This window comes from Cryptomeria japonica, chromosome 5, assembly GCF_030272615.1.
Source record: "Cryptomeria japonica chromosome 5, Sugi_1.0, whole genome shotgun sequence".
NCBI classification, from domain to species: Eukaryota; Viridiplantae; Streptophyta; class Pinopsida; order Cupressales; family Cupressaceae; genus Cryptomeria; species Cryptomeria japonica.
Window position 1 is genome coordinate 241,400,377 of NC_081409.1, and position 17,197 is coordinate 241,417,573.

Consider the following 17,197-nt stretch of genomic DNA (forward strand, 5'->3'; position numbering starts at 1 on the left):
GAGGAAGGAGGTCAGAAAAGATATAAGGCCAGACTTGTGGTAAAAAGTTTTGCACAGAAAAAGGGTATAGATTATGATGAAATATTTTCTTCAGTTGTAAAAATGACTTCAATTAGAACTGTACTTAGTCTTGTGGCTGCAGATGATTTACATCTCGAACAATTAGATGTCAAAACAACTTTTCTCCATGGAGATTTGGAGGAGGAAATTTACATGTTGCAACCACAGGGATATGAGGTCAAAGGTAAGGAGAACTTGGTGTGCAGGTTGAAGAAAAGTTTGTATGGCCTAAAGCAAGCACCCCGACAATGGTATTTAAAATTTGATAGTTTCATGGCTGAACACGGTTATCATAGATGTCATTCTGATCATTGTGTATATTTTAAGAGATTTGATAATGGCAGTTATATTATCCTGTTGCTTTATGTTGATGACATGCTTGTTGTTGGGTCTAACATGCAACATATAAATGATCTTAAACAGAAATTAGCCAGGTCATTTGCTATGAAGGATTTGGGTGCAGCTAAGCAAATTCTCGGTATGAGGATTACACGGGACAGGAAAAATAGAACCTTGAATTTGTCCCAAAGTGAGTATATAAAGAAGGTGTTGAAAAGATTTAACATGCAGGATGCAAAAGCAGTTAGTACACCTTTGGCTAGTCATTTCAAATTGACTAAGGAGATGTGCCCAAAGGCACAGGAAGAGGTTAATAAAATGTCTAACATCCCGTATTCATCAGTTGTTGGTAGTCTGATGTATGCAATGGTATGCACAAGGCTAGATATTGCACATGCAGTGGGAGTTGTGAGCAGGTTTATGAGTAATCCGGGTATGGAACATTGGAATGCTGTGAAATGGATTCTTCGGTATTTGAAAGGAACTACTACGAAGGCATTATGTTTCAAAGGATCTAATGCTGCTCTAAGTGGATTTGTTGACTCTGATCTGGCGGGTGATATTGATTCACGGAGGAGTACTACAGGGTATGTTTTTACTATAGGGGGAACTGCAGTCAGTTGGATTTCTAGGCTGCAAAAGGTTGTTGCACTTTCAACCATTGAAGCCGAGTATGTTGCTGCTACAGAAGCCAGCAAAGAGATGATTTGGTTGCAATGTTTTCTGAAGGAATTGGGTCAGACAGAAGAGGATAGCCCATTGTATACTGATAGCCAGAGTGCCATTCATCTTGCGAAGAACTCTGCTTTTCATTCAAGGACAAAGCACATTCAGCTCAGGTACCACTTCATCCGGACTATTTTGGAGGAGGGTCAGTTACGGCTTGAGAAGATTCACACAAGTGAGAATCCTGCCGATATGTTCACAAAGGCAGTTCCACAGGAGAAGCTTATTTCTTCATCAGTTTCTGTTGGTCTTCTTGATTAATAATTGTGGAATTTATACCAGTCAAGTCCTAGTGTTTTATCCAGCGAATGTTGCATGTATAGTGGTGTCGTGTAGTTTCAGTCTCCAAGTGGGAGATTGTTCGGTGTGGAGCCTGATCAGTCTCCAAGTGGGAGATTGTTGAAATGTGGCGACTGATCAGCAAAGTACTGTACACTCAGCACGTATCCTCGTCGGGGTCCGGGGCTGGGCCGGGCCCCGGGCAGGGGTTCGGGGGCGGCAGCCCCCGAGAAATTTTTTTTTGCCGTTTTTTGTTGATGAAAACCGACATTGTAATAAAACCCTAAAAAAGGCCGACTTTGTTTGTTGCCCTAAAAACGCATGTTATAAGCGGCTAGGATGCTCAAGGCATTGGAAGGTTGATGTACTGTTTTTGCTGGATAATAAGAAAGATTGGATGGCTGTGTATGGTGGACGTAACCCATTCTGGGTGAACCACGTTAAATCTCTGTGTTATCTGTGTCCTGTTTTATTTCTTTATCTTTTGTATTTAAATTTGTATATAATTGTTAGTTCATATTTGCTCCGGATCTGCTTGAAACCCTAACAGGTCTTCCCCAATCTCAGGAGCCCTTCATCCAAAGCATCAGTGGGAGATCTGAGTTAGCCCAAGTTTGATTGTCTTCAAGCTGATTGTATTCAAGAAGAGGCCAGGTTGGCAGCAAGAGGAATTGGATGAAACCATCATGATGTAGAAAATCAAGCTCTTGCTACACATACTTCTAGAGAAAGAAGCAAAAGAAGAAAAAGGAATAGAGACGAAGAATCAGATTCTGCCCCAGATCCAAAGAAGAAGAAGGATTTCTCTCACATTCAATGTTTCAGGTGTGACAAGTATGGTCACTTCGCTCGAGATTGTAAATTAAGACCTACACAACTTGCTTCTATTGCGAAAATTGCCACGGGGACATCTTAGAAGGAGCCAAGCTCTAAAGTTGATTCATAAGGTTTCTTATTTTAAAGTCGATCAGTTTCTTCGTAGAGGAGAAATTGACATCCAGAGGGAGTTTGACAAACCAACAGAGGCAACTTTGGACGAGAAGGTCAGGAAGTTGTTACTAGTACTTAAAGCCCTTGTTAATGCATTTTTCTCTAAGACGGAGAAATTTGAGGTGAAAGCCCTTGTCTATCTCTGAGGCGGAGATGTGCTTCTTTTCACCCTCTGGGAGTAGCCATGGTGGATGTCATGTTGAGAGACTCCATGACAACATCACGTTGAGAGACTTTGTGATGAATTCCTTGTACTTGTGTTTTTCCACTCATGGGAGTAGCCATGGTGGACATCATGTTGAGAGATCCCATGATGACATCATGTTGAGTGACTCCGTGATGGACACTTGTGCACATGTTTCTTTTCATACATGAGTGTAGTCATGATGGACATCATGTTGAGTGACTCCATGATAATATCATGTAGAGTGACTCCGTGATGAGCTCTTTTGACAAATGGGTGCAGCCATTGTGGGTGTCATGTTGAGAGATTTCATGACATCGAATATTTAGAAGGATTCCTCCCTAGCTAAGATGGAGTGTTGACGATATAGCTTCAGGTGTCATCCTTCTATTGATCCAATTAAGCAAATAAATAATCCTTGTCTACATGCATTTATTTGGAATAGTTTTTTTAAGAGGTGCTTCACTAAACGGTCACCACCTTTTTGTAAGTGAGACGCATTGGTTTGCAAGAGTTCATCGATCTTAAAGAGACACATTGGTTTGCAAGAGGTCGTCGATCTTAAAGAGACACATTGGTTTGCAAGGGGCCGACGTCCCTTAGAGAGACGTGTTGGTTGATAGAAACCATATCGTAGTGTATTTAAAGAAGATGCTGCCCTCTCTATGTACACATCGAACGAATTAAGACAAGTCTGTGTTACTTCAGGGAGATCAACATTGATCAGCAGATCAAGGAATACATCAATTCCTTTATTAGTTAGATTGTGATCAAGGAATGCATCATTCATTGTATAATTGCACCTAGGAGAGGTGCTATCCAATCGTAAAGCAGATTTTCTGACTTATTCAATATAATATATGTGATATATTATTGGCTGGGTTTTTCTCCCTCAAGAAGGAGGGTTTTCCCAGGGTAAACTGCTGTGTTAGTTGTTTATTGTGTTTTGTATTTCTGCTTATTTCATTTCTGATCTTAAAATCAACAGAACTTAGATGTACTAGTAACCTGTGGTGTTTTAAACAACTCTAGCAAACAAGATTCTTGTAGCTTCAAGGACTTTATGAGATCGCTTTTGCTACAAACGTTGTAGCCAACTCACAATATTTCAATGCAAAGGTACTCTACAAACTTAGGGAGGCATTTCTAAGTTACTCATCCAGTTCTCAAGTCTTAATCAAGCAATAGACTCATGAAAAGCTTACCCTAGAAAATAAATACAAAACATAAAGAAATATATTTTTCTAATCAGGTACTTTGTGAATGATTTTCATTTTCAAATTGTAGGGAACATACTAAGAAAGGTCAAAGACCAATTAAAATTCATTAGCACAGAGCAACTGAACCATGTCTTAGAAAGTTAGGGTAATTTTAATAAATTAGGGAAATATTTGATCTCTATAACCTCAATCAAGAAGTTAATTAAAATGTCTCCCTTTAGACCACTTAATATTACAGAGTTTCTGAAAGAACATGGAAGTTAAGAAAGAATATAGGTAGTCTGCATGCTCGGTCATTCTTGAACATTTATTATTAGATGAAGAGACCTTACATTAGCATAGACTAGAGTAAATGATTTGGATGCTTAGATATCTAAAAATTTGCGCTACTTGTTTGAAATCGAAACATGTAGGTCCCATTAAATTCTCAAGCATGATTGGTAGAGGGAGAAGTAGAAAAGCTTGTTTTGATAAAGAGTTTTTCTCTTTTAGACTCTTAGAAAGTTTGCCACAATATGTTTTTCTTCTTGTAGTTATTTTTGTGAACAATTGTTTTTTAATTTCATTCGGGTTTATGATGTATATGCTAATAGAAAGGAAGTGAACGTGGTGTTTAACGGATTATTGGTGTTAGAAGTAGGATGTTATAGGTGTAAGTTTTGAGTTCTCAAGATTAGTTGCTCTTGTAATGTCCCTTTTTGTAAGTGCCCTAGTTTTTGCCCTAAAATCACAATTCCAAGTAACTTTCCTATTAGGGTTATGAACATAAATTTATTTATAAGATATCTCTAATTTATTGGGGAAATTCAACCGTAAGGAAGCTAGGATAAGGTGACTCGATAAGGTGCCTTAAAGATCCTCTACCCTAGGCCCAAGAGCGGATATACCATCCCTCTTGGCCTCATGTAGCCTGTGCCATCCATATGAGGTGGCGTTCCTAGTGAGGTGTCCTATAACTGTTCCCCTTCATCTTGCCATACATTTCCCACTTCCTATGATTGGACTTCTCGGTATATTGATTTGCCATTATGGAGGGATGAGGAGTATTCACAATATGGTGCCCCGGAAGTCCATCCCTTCTAAGCCCCCAAAGGCAGTACCCCTTGTACCCCCTTGGCCTCATGGGACCATTTGGTCACCACCATGAGGTGGCGTACTGTTGATGTGTTTTTTATGCACATGCGAACACAGAATAAAATACCGAAGTATCTTATCCTCTCTTGAACAAAGTTCCCGACTGCTGAAGATCTCGTTGAAGGATCAGTCGGAGTAACTCCAAGGTTCTTGTTTGTAGGTTCTCTACTCGTGGATAAGCTCTCTGTGGTATGATGTGATTTTGCTGGAATCACAAGGGGACTTACACTTGACGACCTAAACGTCTGATTTGCTTTGAATATTACTGGAACACAGGATTTCACTAGACTTCATTTGCCACCTTGTTTGAGCTTGAAACCTTGTTCCTAACTTGGAAAATGGTCTAACTTTGCCTTGTGAAGTGGTTTGAAACTTGAACGCTGAGCAATTTGGCCAGGAATGAAGATTTCGCTCCTGACCCTTCTAGAGGGTCCAGAGCGAAAATCTTATTTGAGCTTATTTTTCACTAATTTTGGCTAACTTTTTATGTGCAGGGTCTCTTGGAATGAAGATTGGACATCATTTGATACATTTGAAGGAAAGCATCACCAAATTGAGAATCAACCAAGTATTAGACAAGGTGGCATCCTAGTCATCATTCCTCCAGTCGGGTTGGTCCACCTCAGCATGTCTAGATTCAATGTACTTGACTCATCAAAGATGGCACTAACTTCGATGTACCTACCTCGGCTATCCATTGGTCGAATATTCCAGAGAAGACATGTGTCCAAATAATGCAATTATTTCATTGGTCAGAATTAAGTTTGTTGTAACAAACCCTAATTAGGGTTTTCATTGTAAAATCTTGGCCATTGATCTCAAATTGATCTAAACCATTGAATTGTATTGAGGGCACTATATAAGCCCTGGCTCTTCATTTGTAAAGGCTAATAGTGGGTAAATGGGGAATAGTTAGTGAATAGGAGTCAACAATAGTTAGTCAGGAGTTAGAAGGTGAATAGTTAGAATAGTGAATAAGTCAGTTAATAGTATAGCAATTAGAGTAGAATAGAAAGAGAAGGCAAAAGATTGTTGCCAAGATGTTGTTGTAAAAGGCTTGTAAAACTTCATTGAAGAAATGGTGAAATCTATGGGTCGATTCAACAATTTGCATGGTCTTTATACTTCTCAGTTTTGATTTCATGTTATTAGATGAGTGGAAGAAGTGTGTTTGATTGATGGTGAAATTTGTATATCCATACTACTAGCAGTTTGTTAATTGCAGACTTGCCTTGTGTAGTCAACTAGAATCATTCAGCTTGAGCTTAACTTCAGTTGTCGCTTCTTCATTGACATGCATCAGCCTGATGGTGTCTATGCCTGTAGTGATGATTTGAACATCATAAAAGTTTTCCTCCGAAGATCGCACTAACCTTGTGGAGATGGTCCTGGGATGTCAAAACAAGACTTAGTTAGAATTTCATCAAAGATCATTCATTGCTCCTACATTCTTAGTGTCAGAATTAGATCCTTCCCTCGCCCTCATCCTTTTTTCCCTTTTTTCAAAAAATCTAGGCTAGTGAAATCCTGTGTTCCAATAATATTCAAAGCAAATCAGACGTTTAGGTCGTCAAGTGTAAGTCCCCTTGTGATTCCAGCAAAATCACATCATACCACAAAGAGCTTATCCACGAGTAGAGAACCTACAAACAAGAACCTTGGAGTTACTCTGACTGATCCTTCAGCGAGATCTTCAGCAGTTGGGAACTTTGTTCAAGAGAGGATAAGATACTTCGGTATTTTATTTTGTGTTCGCATGTGCATAAAAAACACATCAACACATACCTAGAAGAGTACCCCATTGCTGTTCCCCCCCTTGTAATCTCTCATTACCCCTACCATGGTTGAAAAACAGAATATATATGCAACATCCTATATTATGTTACGTATTCTATATATCTATATATTAAACAGTCGTAAGCAACAGCACAATATGAATCAGCAATGAACAGATAGAAATGATATTCATTATGCTATATTAGACAGTCATAAACAACAATGCATCATTAATCAGCAGTGTGCAGATATAAATAGTACTTATTTCTCTATGTATAGGGAACTCATACCAAACCCACAGTATAGAATCAAACTGCTGTATGCTCAGTTTCTTATCGATACCAAATCTGATCTCATTTGATGATTGATTGATTGAATGAATGAGTTCCTTTGATTTGATGATTTGAGGTATTGGTGAGTGATGATCAAGTGATTGTTGATTCGATAGAATTATTTGCTGATTGATTGTTTGTTTGATTTGAATGATTGGAATGATGATTGATAAGTGATCCTTGAATGATTGGAATGATCTCTTTTATACTTAAGTGGGGAAAGGGTCACCATCTTTCATAAGACTTGAGTCACCACCCTTCATTAGAATCGAGTCACCACCCTTCATTGCTACCTTTGAGAATAATAATTTTTTCTCCAAATTGATCTCCCTTCCATCTCTTCCTCAAATGAACCTTCTTCCCTTTATATCTTCCCATGTGAGGGAGAGGTAACATCTGTTCATCATTCCTGCCCTTTGGCAAGAGACACAACCTTTCACAATTTTCACCCTTTGAAATTCAAATAGTACAACCCTTCATAATTTTCTCCCTTTGAAAGAGACACAACCTTTCTTTTTCCATTAATCCTTCCTTGGTTCACATACTTTCATTCATTTCTTCCCTCCTTTTTTCTTTTCAAATGATCTTTTCTCCTTTTTATATCTCATTGTTTGAGAGAGTCATAACTCTTCATTCCATGCCTTTTGACCTTTCATTAACTTAATTACATTTTAATAATGTTATATTATATTTTTATTATTTTATGTTTTAATTTATTGTTATTATTATTTATTAAATCCTATTAAAAAAGGGGACATTACAGGCTTGTAATGTCCCCTTCCTAGGTGATAGGCAGTTGAACAAGGATTGGCCTATCATTTGGTTCTCGTAGGCCAGTGGAGTGAAGAGGCAACCAATACTGAGGCTTGTGGAGTTGCATAGGGGTTTTATAAGCCATTTTGGATGTTCAAAGGCAGTTCCTATTTTTTAGGAGGGATCCCTATTTTTTAGGGAATGACTGAGAGTTGGTTTCGGGGTGTCTACGAACAATTCTGGATCATTTGAGACCATCTCCTAAAGTTTAGGGAGGGGTCCTATTTTTTAGGGAGGACTATCAGTTGATTGATTGACCACCCAGAGGACCATAGAGCAGAGAAGGATCGATTTTGAGCATTCCTAGATGTTTGGAGACTGTTTCCTACTTTCTAGGGGGATTCCTACTTTTTAGGGGATCAATGCCAGTTTGCCTGCAGCATTGGGTTAACATCCGTGGTCAGGTATCTTCAGTCAGATTTCAAGTCTGCGACCCGAAGAGCATTGTATGAATTATTTGGGAAATATTTAATATTTCCTATGTTGGATCTAAATAAATAATAATAAATTGAATTATTATAATCACTTTATACATTATAATAAATTATAATAAAGTATCGCTTGGGCACACTTCCCTAGGAGTTATAATTTAAAAAGTGTTCTTTTATGTCATGAGGATAATACCCTCAATTGGATCGAACTTCATAGAGGGGGAATATTAATGAAATAAAACATTATAATTTGTGAAAGTGCAAATAAGAAACCCTAAAAAGGGTTCAAACATTTGGAGGAAGGCAAAAAGATATTAGAAGTGATGGAGGCAGCCATTTTTATATATGAAGAGATTATTATTTTACATCAGCGGTGCAGGTTGGAGCTCAAGAAGGGTTTATATCAGCATTTAAAATCAGATCTGCTTTGCATGTATGCATTTTCATGTCATTGGTTGCACCATTAAACTCACTTCCTTTTGGCTTGGACCTCTGGGTATGAGTGTATATGTCATTGTGGTTTCTATTTCCAAATTGTCAATTTCTATTACTGCTTTTGAGAAAATCAGAACTTTTATTTTGTTATCAGACCATCCAAACTGTTCAAAAAAGTATTGCATTTATTGGCATCATTCTCAAACCCAAAAGAAACAAAAAAATAGAAGCAAAAATCAGAAAACTAAACCAAAAATCAAAACCCTACCTTCTCTGGTCAAAGTAAAATCTGTGAACAAACTTAAGAAAATCCATTCAGACCGGTTGGGGATCTTGCACAGCTCTTGATAAATTTGGGTCCCATAGACTGCTTGCTCTCATGGACGTCATCAAAAATCTTCATTCATTCATTCATTCTCTGACAACTGTTGTCATCACTGGAGAATTTCTCTGCAAAGAAGCCTTGAACTTAGGCATCCTAATAAGCTTGGAATAGTTTTTCAGATCTGAGCCCCATGAGATGAAAATGGGAAAAAGTTTTTTAAATTTCTCTTGGCTAATTATCCTGGATGTGCAGAGGAGAAAGTGCCTAAGTGGTTTCATTTATTTTATTTTGAGACAAAAACTATTTACTGTCCATTGCACAATGATATTTTTTCTACTTATACCTGGCAGCACAGCACAAAAACTGTCTTTTCATATTTTAATATAATAAATAACTTAAGTGAAGAGATCGATTTGGGTGACTTTTTGGTTTTTGGTATACAAGGAGGAACATTATGATTTGGGGTTTGGCAAACCACTCTATGCCATTTTTCACTTAGTGTGTTTTACTAACAATAGCCAATGCCTGTTTTTCACGGTTTGGTTCTACATCTCTCTTTCTAACTAGGGACATGTTTTGCTCATCAGGTACTTTGATACATCATTCTCTGCTGATATTGCCAAATGGCATGTTGCTGGGTTTCACACCAGCACTTACGCACATTGTGGAGGCCATTATCAAAGTTGGAAGGCATTTTTCCTCAAGTCATTGAAAGGCAAGAATCAAGTGCCAGAAGTCATATTTCTGTGCATGTTCAAGAGCGGTATTTCTCAGCTAGTTTGAACCTCAAGGTAATCAATGATGTTAGTCGAGAAGGCTGGAACTCTAATCTTTATCATCCAGAAGAATGTTTCAACTGGAATAGCCAGCAGTTGCTTGTGATGCTGTAGATGCACCATCTACAAATAATATCTACTTATTCTTTTTATATTTGACAGGAAAGCTTCAAACTACTAGACTATCAAAATCCTCCACGGAGCTATGAACTATCAAAAAATAAGAAATCCACAATTCCTGTAGTTATTGAGACAGGCAAGATCAATAATCCAGCTGCTTCAGAGGTAAACTCAAATGGTGCAGGGTCTACCTCAAGTGCTCGGTTGATGCTAATAGATGGGACACATGTAGTATACAGAGCATATTACAAGATAATGGGTATGTTACAACTCCACAACTTTTTTGTTTGTGTGCAATTAATGTTGCTTTTTATAAGATCAAAGACTTTATCTGCTCAGTGCAGATGCAAATTAACACTTACAATGATACAAGGTTCAATTATTTTAAAACTTTAATGGTTGGTGGAAGTATCTTACAAGTAGTTTGTAGTTTGAGCACTTTTTTTTAATGAATACATATACATAATATTATTAATAGAAAATCTATACATGATCCCAGATGACCTATACAGATGTAGTCGTCTATTGATTGAATACATTTCCAGTAAGAACTTAGATAGGTGGAGTCCTTGTGATGAAAGTATGTCATCTTTGTTCTCACTAAGAGGTGAAAATGACATCTTTATTTTCAGTAGTTCCGTCTTCATTGAGGTCTATGGGAGGTACTCTTTTTGCATAAAGATTCAGGAGGTCTGCTATCCATCTTCTTTGATTATCATGGTCAGAGGTGTTTGGCTCTTATCATTTGGGAGGCTGTTACTTCAAGAAGTAGGGCATCACAAAATATGCATATGACTAGGTTGATTACTTTCTTTTGGGCATATCTCAGATATTGGGAGTATTAAGTGTGCCTTGGGTGGAACGGGTCCATAATGGTAATCGGTTGGTGATACAGCTTCAAAATGATCATACTCATGAACATGATTGAACAAACATTTCTAGTCAATCAAAGTTTGTATATATCAAGTCTTTACTTGTGTCTTCCTTGTTTTCGTGCCTTTTCTTCCAACTCTGCTCTTCTCTTCTCTTCTTGTTAGAGTTTTGGACTTCTCCATCTTGTCATGCATTCCATCTATCGCCTGTGTTGTTGAAATTGTTGTACTTCTCCATCTTGTCATGCCCATGGCTTAAACCTTGTTGTCTCATCCTATAGGCTTAGTCTTGTAATATAGACAACCCCCAATCCCTGATATTTCTTCCTATGTTTCCGGTCCCCTCCTAACTTCTCAACATGTGTCTTATTGCTTCTAGTAGTTTGTTTTTGGTACCATTAGCTTCAAGGTGGAATCTTTCTTGCCCATTATTATTGTTAAAATTTGAAGTTGTGAGTGTACTTGGTGGCCGACTTGTACTATTTATGGAGGATATAAACACTGAATGTTTTCATCCAGGATCATCATCTATACTTAATCAAAGTCCTTTCAGAATTTGTTTTGAGCACCTGTGTTCGAGTATGGGAATCCTAGGACGAAAACCCAAGTGATTTCAGAGAATGATCTCATACAGAATTTGTATTTGAGCTTCATTGTATACAGATTCCAGCTGCTTTGTATTGATCTGATTTGCCATTGCTGTTGGTTATTGTAGCTACTGATAATGCAGAACTATTTGAATGTAATACAACCATTATTGTAATTAGAAAGAGACTGGGATTTACATCTGTTATTTGCTGTTCACTATAATAAGAAGATCTAGAGTTATTTTTGTCATTTTTTGTCTGCAATATAATGATATTGCTGATGCATAAACAGGAATTTTATTCTGAGTTGTCTAATATCTGAGTGAATTCTAGGGCCAATAGTGTTGTTATCCAAATCATAAGTGTTTGTGAACGTTAAGAATCAAATTTGCATTGTTGTTTTGGCCTGGGACATTACAGCTGCATAGTGTGTTTTGTTGGATTGGCCCTTTGCAGGTTTGACCAATATTTTGATGGTCAATCAAACAGTGCAGAACTTGCAACTGGATTTGAAATTCCCCACTATTTTTTTTGTGTTTTTTTTTCTCAGTATGTTTGATGAAAGATCCAAGCTAAAATGTTCTACTTTTTTTGTGTAATTTTGCAATTTTAAACATGATGACAACATAAATAACAAATCATAAACATATATCATGTTTATGAGCACAATGAAGGAACAAGTAACAAATTTCGGATTTAATCCAACTCAGAAATTTTTGATTATACTTCCGATACAAATTCTTATCAGCTGGCAAGGCCTTTCAACATAAAAATGCAGGAAAAATGAAAATAAACAACACCCTGACCTTGTACAATTGTTCTTGATCTTAAGCTTGTTGATTTTGATGAAGATTCTGGGGTTGAACCGTTAACTGAGATATGCATTTAGAATTGTTAAAAAGTATGACATAACACTTCTTTTTTTTCCTTAAGTTGACATGATTCTGCTTGGGACTGCTGGTGCATCGGTTATGTATGAAACTATTAGAACAATATTTCTTTATTCTGTTAATGGTCAATAATGTATTTAGTTAGTTGACATCTTAAATGTCTTCTGTAGTGTGTAGGTAGTTAGTTGGCATATTAAATATTTACAGTATTTTATATGCCTATAAATGTATCTCTTTGCTTCAGTAATAGATAAGCATATTTTACCAGTGAATCTCTGATTTTCACATGGTATCAAAGCACAGGCGAATTTTTTCGAAAAAGTTTGTCAATTTTTTTTTCGAAATTATTCCAGTTATTTTCCAAAAACCCGTCTAGAGTTTTTTGTCTTTCGGCCTATGGCATCTGCGTGCTCTCTGTTCGCGCATTTTCTGCCAAATCCGCGCATGAAATATTTTCACGGTGGCCGTTTGCATTATTTGCTTTACCTGAGACTCTCGCGCGATTTGCCGTCCGTGATTTCTCTGTGTTTTATTCTTGCAATTTTTTACTGAATTTGTGCGTCAGAATTTTTGTGTTTGGACGCGATTTTTGCTGCAGATCGCGACGTCTTGTGGTGCTTGTGAAACTCCTGATGCTTGTTCGTGTTTTTTGACGACTTCATTTCGCATTTTTAAAGATTTCGTCGTGCGATTTTGTCTGCATTTTCCACGCGACTTCTGGTTTTTTGGCGACGGGTCCATTTTTTTGGCGGTTTTCTTCTTCCATGCCCAAGGGTTTTTCAAAGACCCTCCGTTTATTTTTGGCGCTCGGGATTTTTTGGACACGGGGTTTTCCAAAATCACGGTATTCAAAACTCGCGATTTTTGGCTTCTAATTTTCGAGTCCCAGGGTTTTTACCCTCAGTTTGAAATCCGTCATTTTTCTTCATCACTGTTCAAGCTGCTTAGGGTTTTAAGAACCATCAGTACTTTTTTCACATGCTAGGGTTTGTAGACATTCGATTTTCTGCAATTTTTTTGAGCTTTAATGGCCGCCTAGGGTTTCTGCAAATTCGTCTAGGGTTTTGACCCTCTATTTGAAGGTGAATTTTTTTTCGATTGCAGATTCTTGGTGGGTTTTTCGAAATCTCTTCTAGGTTGCTTTCAAATTTTTCTAGGTCTTCCGAATTTTTTTGCCTCGAAAATCGTGCTAGGGTTTCAGTTTGTGCCTTAGAATCTAACTTGCAGATTTTTAAAAAAACCCTTAGTTTTCATCTGTTAGTTTTTGTGCATTGGAATTCGTGCCTTAACCAGTTCGACCTTGGGGTACGTGATGGCATCTCTGACAAATATTATGCTCGAAAGTAGCAAGAAATTCAATGGCCGGAACTACAACTCTTGGAAGCAGTGCATGTTGACAATTTTTGAATTTTGAGTACCGATGTCTTGATGCAGTTGTTCTGGGCACGTCTCAACGTCCAACTACTGCTGGAAAAGATCAGGACAAATGGGATGAGTGCAACTAGGAAGTAATCATGCTCATTAAACTCTCTGTCATAGATGAGCAACTACCTCAGGTACTGTCTAGAAAAACTGCGAAGGAGATATGGGATCATTTGAAGAGTCTCCATTAAACCTCTGACAAGAGCAGAGCATTCTTTTTGAAGAACATGCTCTTTTCGATTATGATGGACGAGAGGACACCTCTGCAGGATCACTTGACAAAGATCAAGGACATCCGTGACCAACTTGAGGTGATTGGTCGCACAATGGAGGAAGAGGACATGGTCGTCATCACTTTGAAGAGTTTGCCAAAATCTTATGAGCATTTCATTGAAACGCTGAATATCACTTCCACTAATGTCGATTTGAAGTTTCTCGATGTTTGTAACAAGCTTTACAACAAGTTCGATGGCGACAACAGTTTGGAAGTAGTACCAGTTCCACCTCCACCGAGCAAGTGTTCTTTGCCAAATCTTTTGCTAAGAACAAAGGGAAGGCTCAATCTTCTCAGCCGGAAGGCTTTGGTTTTTCTCAAGACAGCAAGAAGAACTTTCAGTGCAATTATTGTCATAAGTTTGGTCACATGAAGGCTGATTGTTGGATTCGATTGGCTTTTGAACAAAAGAAGCAGGGAGGGTCTCAACAAAAGGCAAATGTCGTAGAGCACTCTGAGCAGAAAGAATCTAAATTCTATACTTTTATGGCCAAGTGAACAGCAGATCCAGTACACTCTTCTGCCTGGTTTATTGATTTAGGGGCTTCACGACATTTTACTCATCATCGGGATTGGTTCACGAAATTTGAACCATTCTCGGATTCAATAATCTTTGGAGGAGAAGAGTACACCGTTGCTAGTAAGGGCAATGTTCAGATTCACTCTGGAGGGAGAAATTTAATATTTCTCGATGTCTGCTATGTTCTAGGCATGGAACATAATCTTCTCTCTGTCAGCCAGATCATGAGGCATTCTCCTCATTTAGATGTTGTCTTTAGTTCGTCCACCTGCAACATCGTTGATAGGGAGACTCGTATTACAGTCGCTATGGGACTTGAGGATCATGGTTTGTATAGACTTGCTGATTCCGGCGATTCTCAGGAGCACGCTCTGGTTGCTAGGAGTACATCCATTAGAACACTTTGGCATCAACGTTATGGCACTTAAATGTGCACTATCTCTCTTTGTTATCTTGGGAGGGTTTGGTTGCTGGTCTACCTGAGATCCAACCTCAAAATCATGGAGTATGTGGAGCTTTTCAAGCTGGGAAGCCGCATCGGACACCATTCTCAGATGGTGATTCTTGGCGAGCCTCCAAGGTCCTTCAATTGGTTCACGTTGATGTATGTGGGCCAATGAACACTCCATCTGTTACTGGGTCCAGGTACTTTTTATTATTTGTTGATGATTTCAATCAGAAAATGTGGGTGTATTTTCTCAACAATAAATCAGATGTGTTCAGTACATTTCAGCAGTTTAAGGCCTTAGTTGAGAAAGAATCCGGTTCTCAAATTGTAACTCTAAGGTCAGATAATGGGGGGGAGTTTTATTCCACTGACTTCTCTACATTTTCGTTACACACGGCATTAAACGCCAACTCACCACACCATACACCCCTCAATAGAATGGTGTCGTTGAATGTAGAAATCACACCATTATTGAAATGGCTCGATCTATGTTGGACCATCGCAATGTTCCTAAGAAATACTGGGCTGAAGTAGTTTACACTGCAGTCTACCTCCTGAATCGGTCACCTACACATGCCGTTAAGAAGATGACTCCTAAAGAAGCTTGGTTAGGATGCAAGCCTAAAGTGTGCCATTTGAAAGTCTTTGGTTCTACCACTCATGTATGGATTCCAGACGCCAAGCATGTTAAGCTGTTTTTAAAGAGCCAAACACTTATGTTTATAGGTTACAACGACAACCAAAAGGCCTACAGGTTGATTGATGTGGAGACAGATCGTTTCATTTTCAGTCGTGATGTTGTGGTTGATGAGACTACTGGTCCATTTATGCCTTCTACTACTGCTAGTCCTGCGACTCAATCTGTGAAGACTTTTGATGTTGGTGTTCGTCTTCCTCTTGGTTCCCATGATGTGAGGGCTTAAGAGCATTCTGACTCCGAAGATGAGGAATCTACCGATCTAGCACCACCTGATTTTTCACAAGATTCGCATCTTGATGACTTTTTTTTCGGAAACTAGGGGATTTTGATCCTCCAATGCCAGATGTTGGTACTTCTACCCTCAGGCCTAAATGGTGGGCCAAGACAATAGGAGATCTTCGTGATGATAAGCTTCTTGAAGATAGATTAATTCGCAGAAAGAGAAAGCAGCAGAATACAATCAACTTTGCACTTATGGCCAACATCCACAACATCCATGAGCCCCAAACATATTCCGAGGCTAAAGGCATTCCTGAGTGGGAAAAGGCTATGGAGACAGAATACCATAGTCTTCTGAAGAATAATACGGGCTCTTTCTGATCTGCCTTCTGGGAAGAAACCTATCAGCTGTAAATGGGTTTATAAAGTCAATGAAGTATCATGCATATGGTACTTTGGATAAGTACAAGGCCAGATTAGTTGCTCGGGGATTTACACAGCGGGAGGGCATTGACTACGAGGAGTCTTTTTCTCCTACTGCCAAGATGAGCACAATTCATCTTCTTCTCGCCATTGCAGCTTAGTTTGGATGGAAACTTCACCAGATGGGTGTTAAGAGTGCATTCTTCAATGGTGAATTGCAAGAAGTTGTTTATATGACTCAACCTCCTGGCTTCAAGGTTCCTGGTAAGGAACATCAGGTTTGCAGATTGGTAAAAGCCCTCTATGGCCTGAAGCAAGCCCCTTGGGCTTGGTACTTCAAGATTGATCAGTATTTGGTTGAACATGGCTTTCAGCGCAGTCCCCCTGACACTAATCTGTATGCCAAACTCTTCGGTGATAATATTCTTTTTCTTGTTGTCTACGTGGATGACTTGATCATTATTGGCAATTCAGCATATTTGATTACAGCCATCAAACTGGACTTGTGCCAAGCTTTTGACATGATAGATTTGGGGCTTCTCCATTATTTGCTTAGGTGTTGAAGTGTGGCAGACTGATGACAACATCTTTATTTCATAGTCCAAGTATGCCCGCAGTTTGCTTGACAAGTTTCGAATGCAGGATTGTAAACCTGCTTCCACACCTATGGAGAAAGGGCTGAAGTTATCAGCCAAGTCTGATTCACCTGCAGTAGATGAAACCAAATTCAGACAACTAGTGGGCAACCTCATCTATCTCACTGCTACTAGACCTGACATCAGTTTTGCTATTAGCCACATCTCTCGCTTCATGACGGCCCCAAAAGCTGATCATTGGATTGCAGCGAAGCGAGTGCTGCGATATGTGAAAGGCACTTCAGACTATGGCATTCTGTATTGCAA

The 17,197-nt window shown here is 38.6% G+C and overlaps 1 protein-coding gene across 3 annotated transcripts in view; it reads left to right on the top strand.

Moving 5' to 3' along the window:
• Positions 1 to 17,197, top strand: part of LOC131028835 (uncharacterized) — a 246,320-nt gene that overhangs the window by 7,315 nt on the left and 221,808 nt on the right. For all 3 annotated transcript variants that reach the window (XM_057959189.2, XM_057959188.2, XM_057959190.2), the window contains exons 2-3: positions 9,632 to 9,835; positions 9,983 to 10,199. In XM_057959189.2, the coding sequence (XP_057815172.2) occupies positions 9,668 to 9,835; positions 9,983 to 10,199 (385 nt within the window). In that variant the 5' untranslated portion in view covers positions 9,632 to 9,667. The remainder of the gene's footprint in view (positions 1 to 9,631; positions 9,836 to 9,982; positions 10,200 to 17,197) is intronic.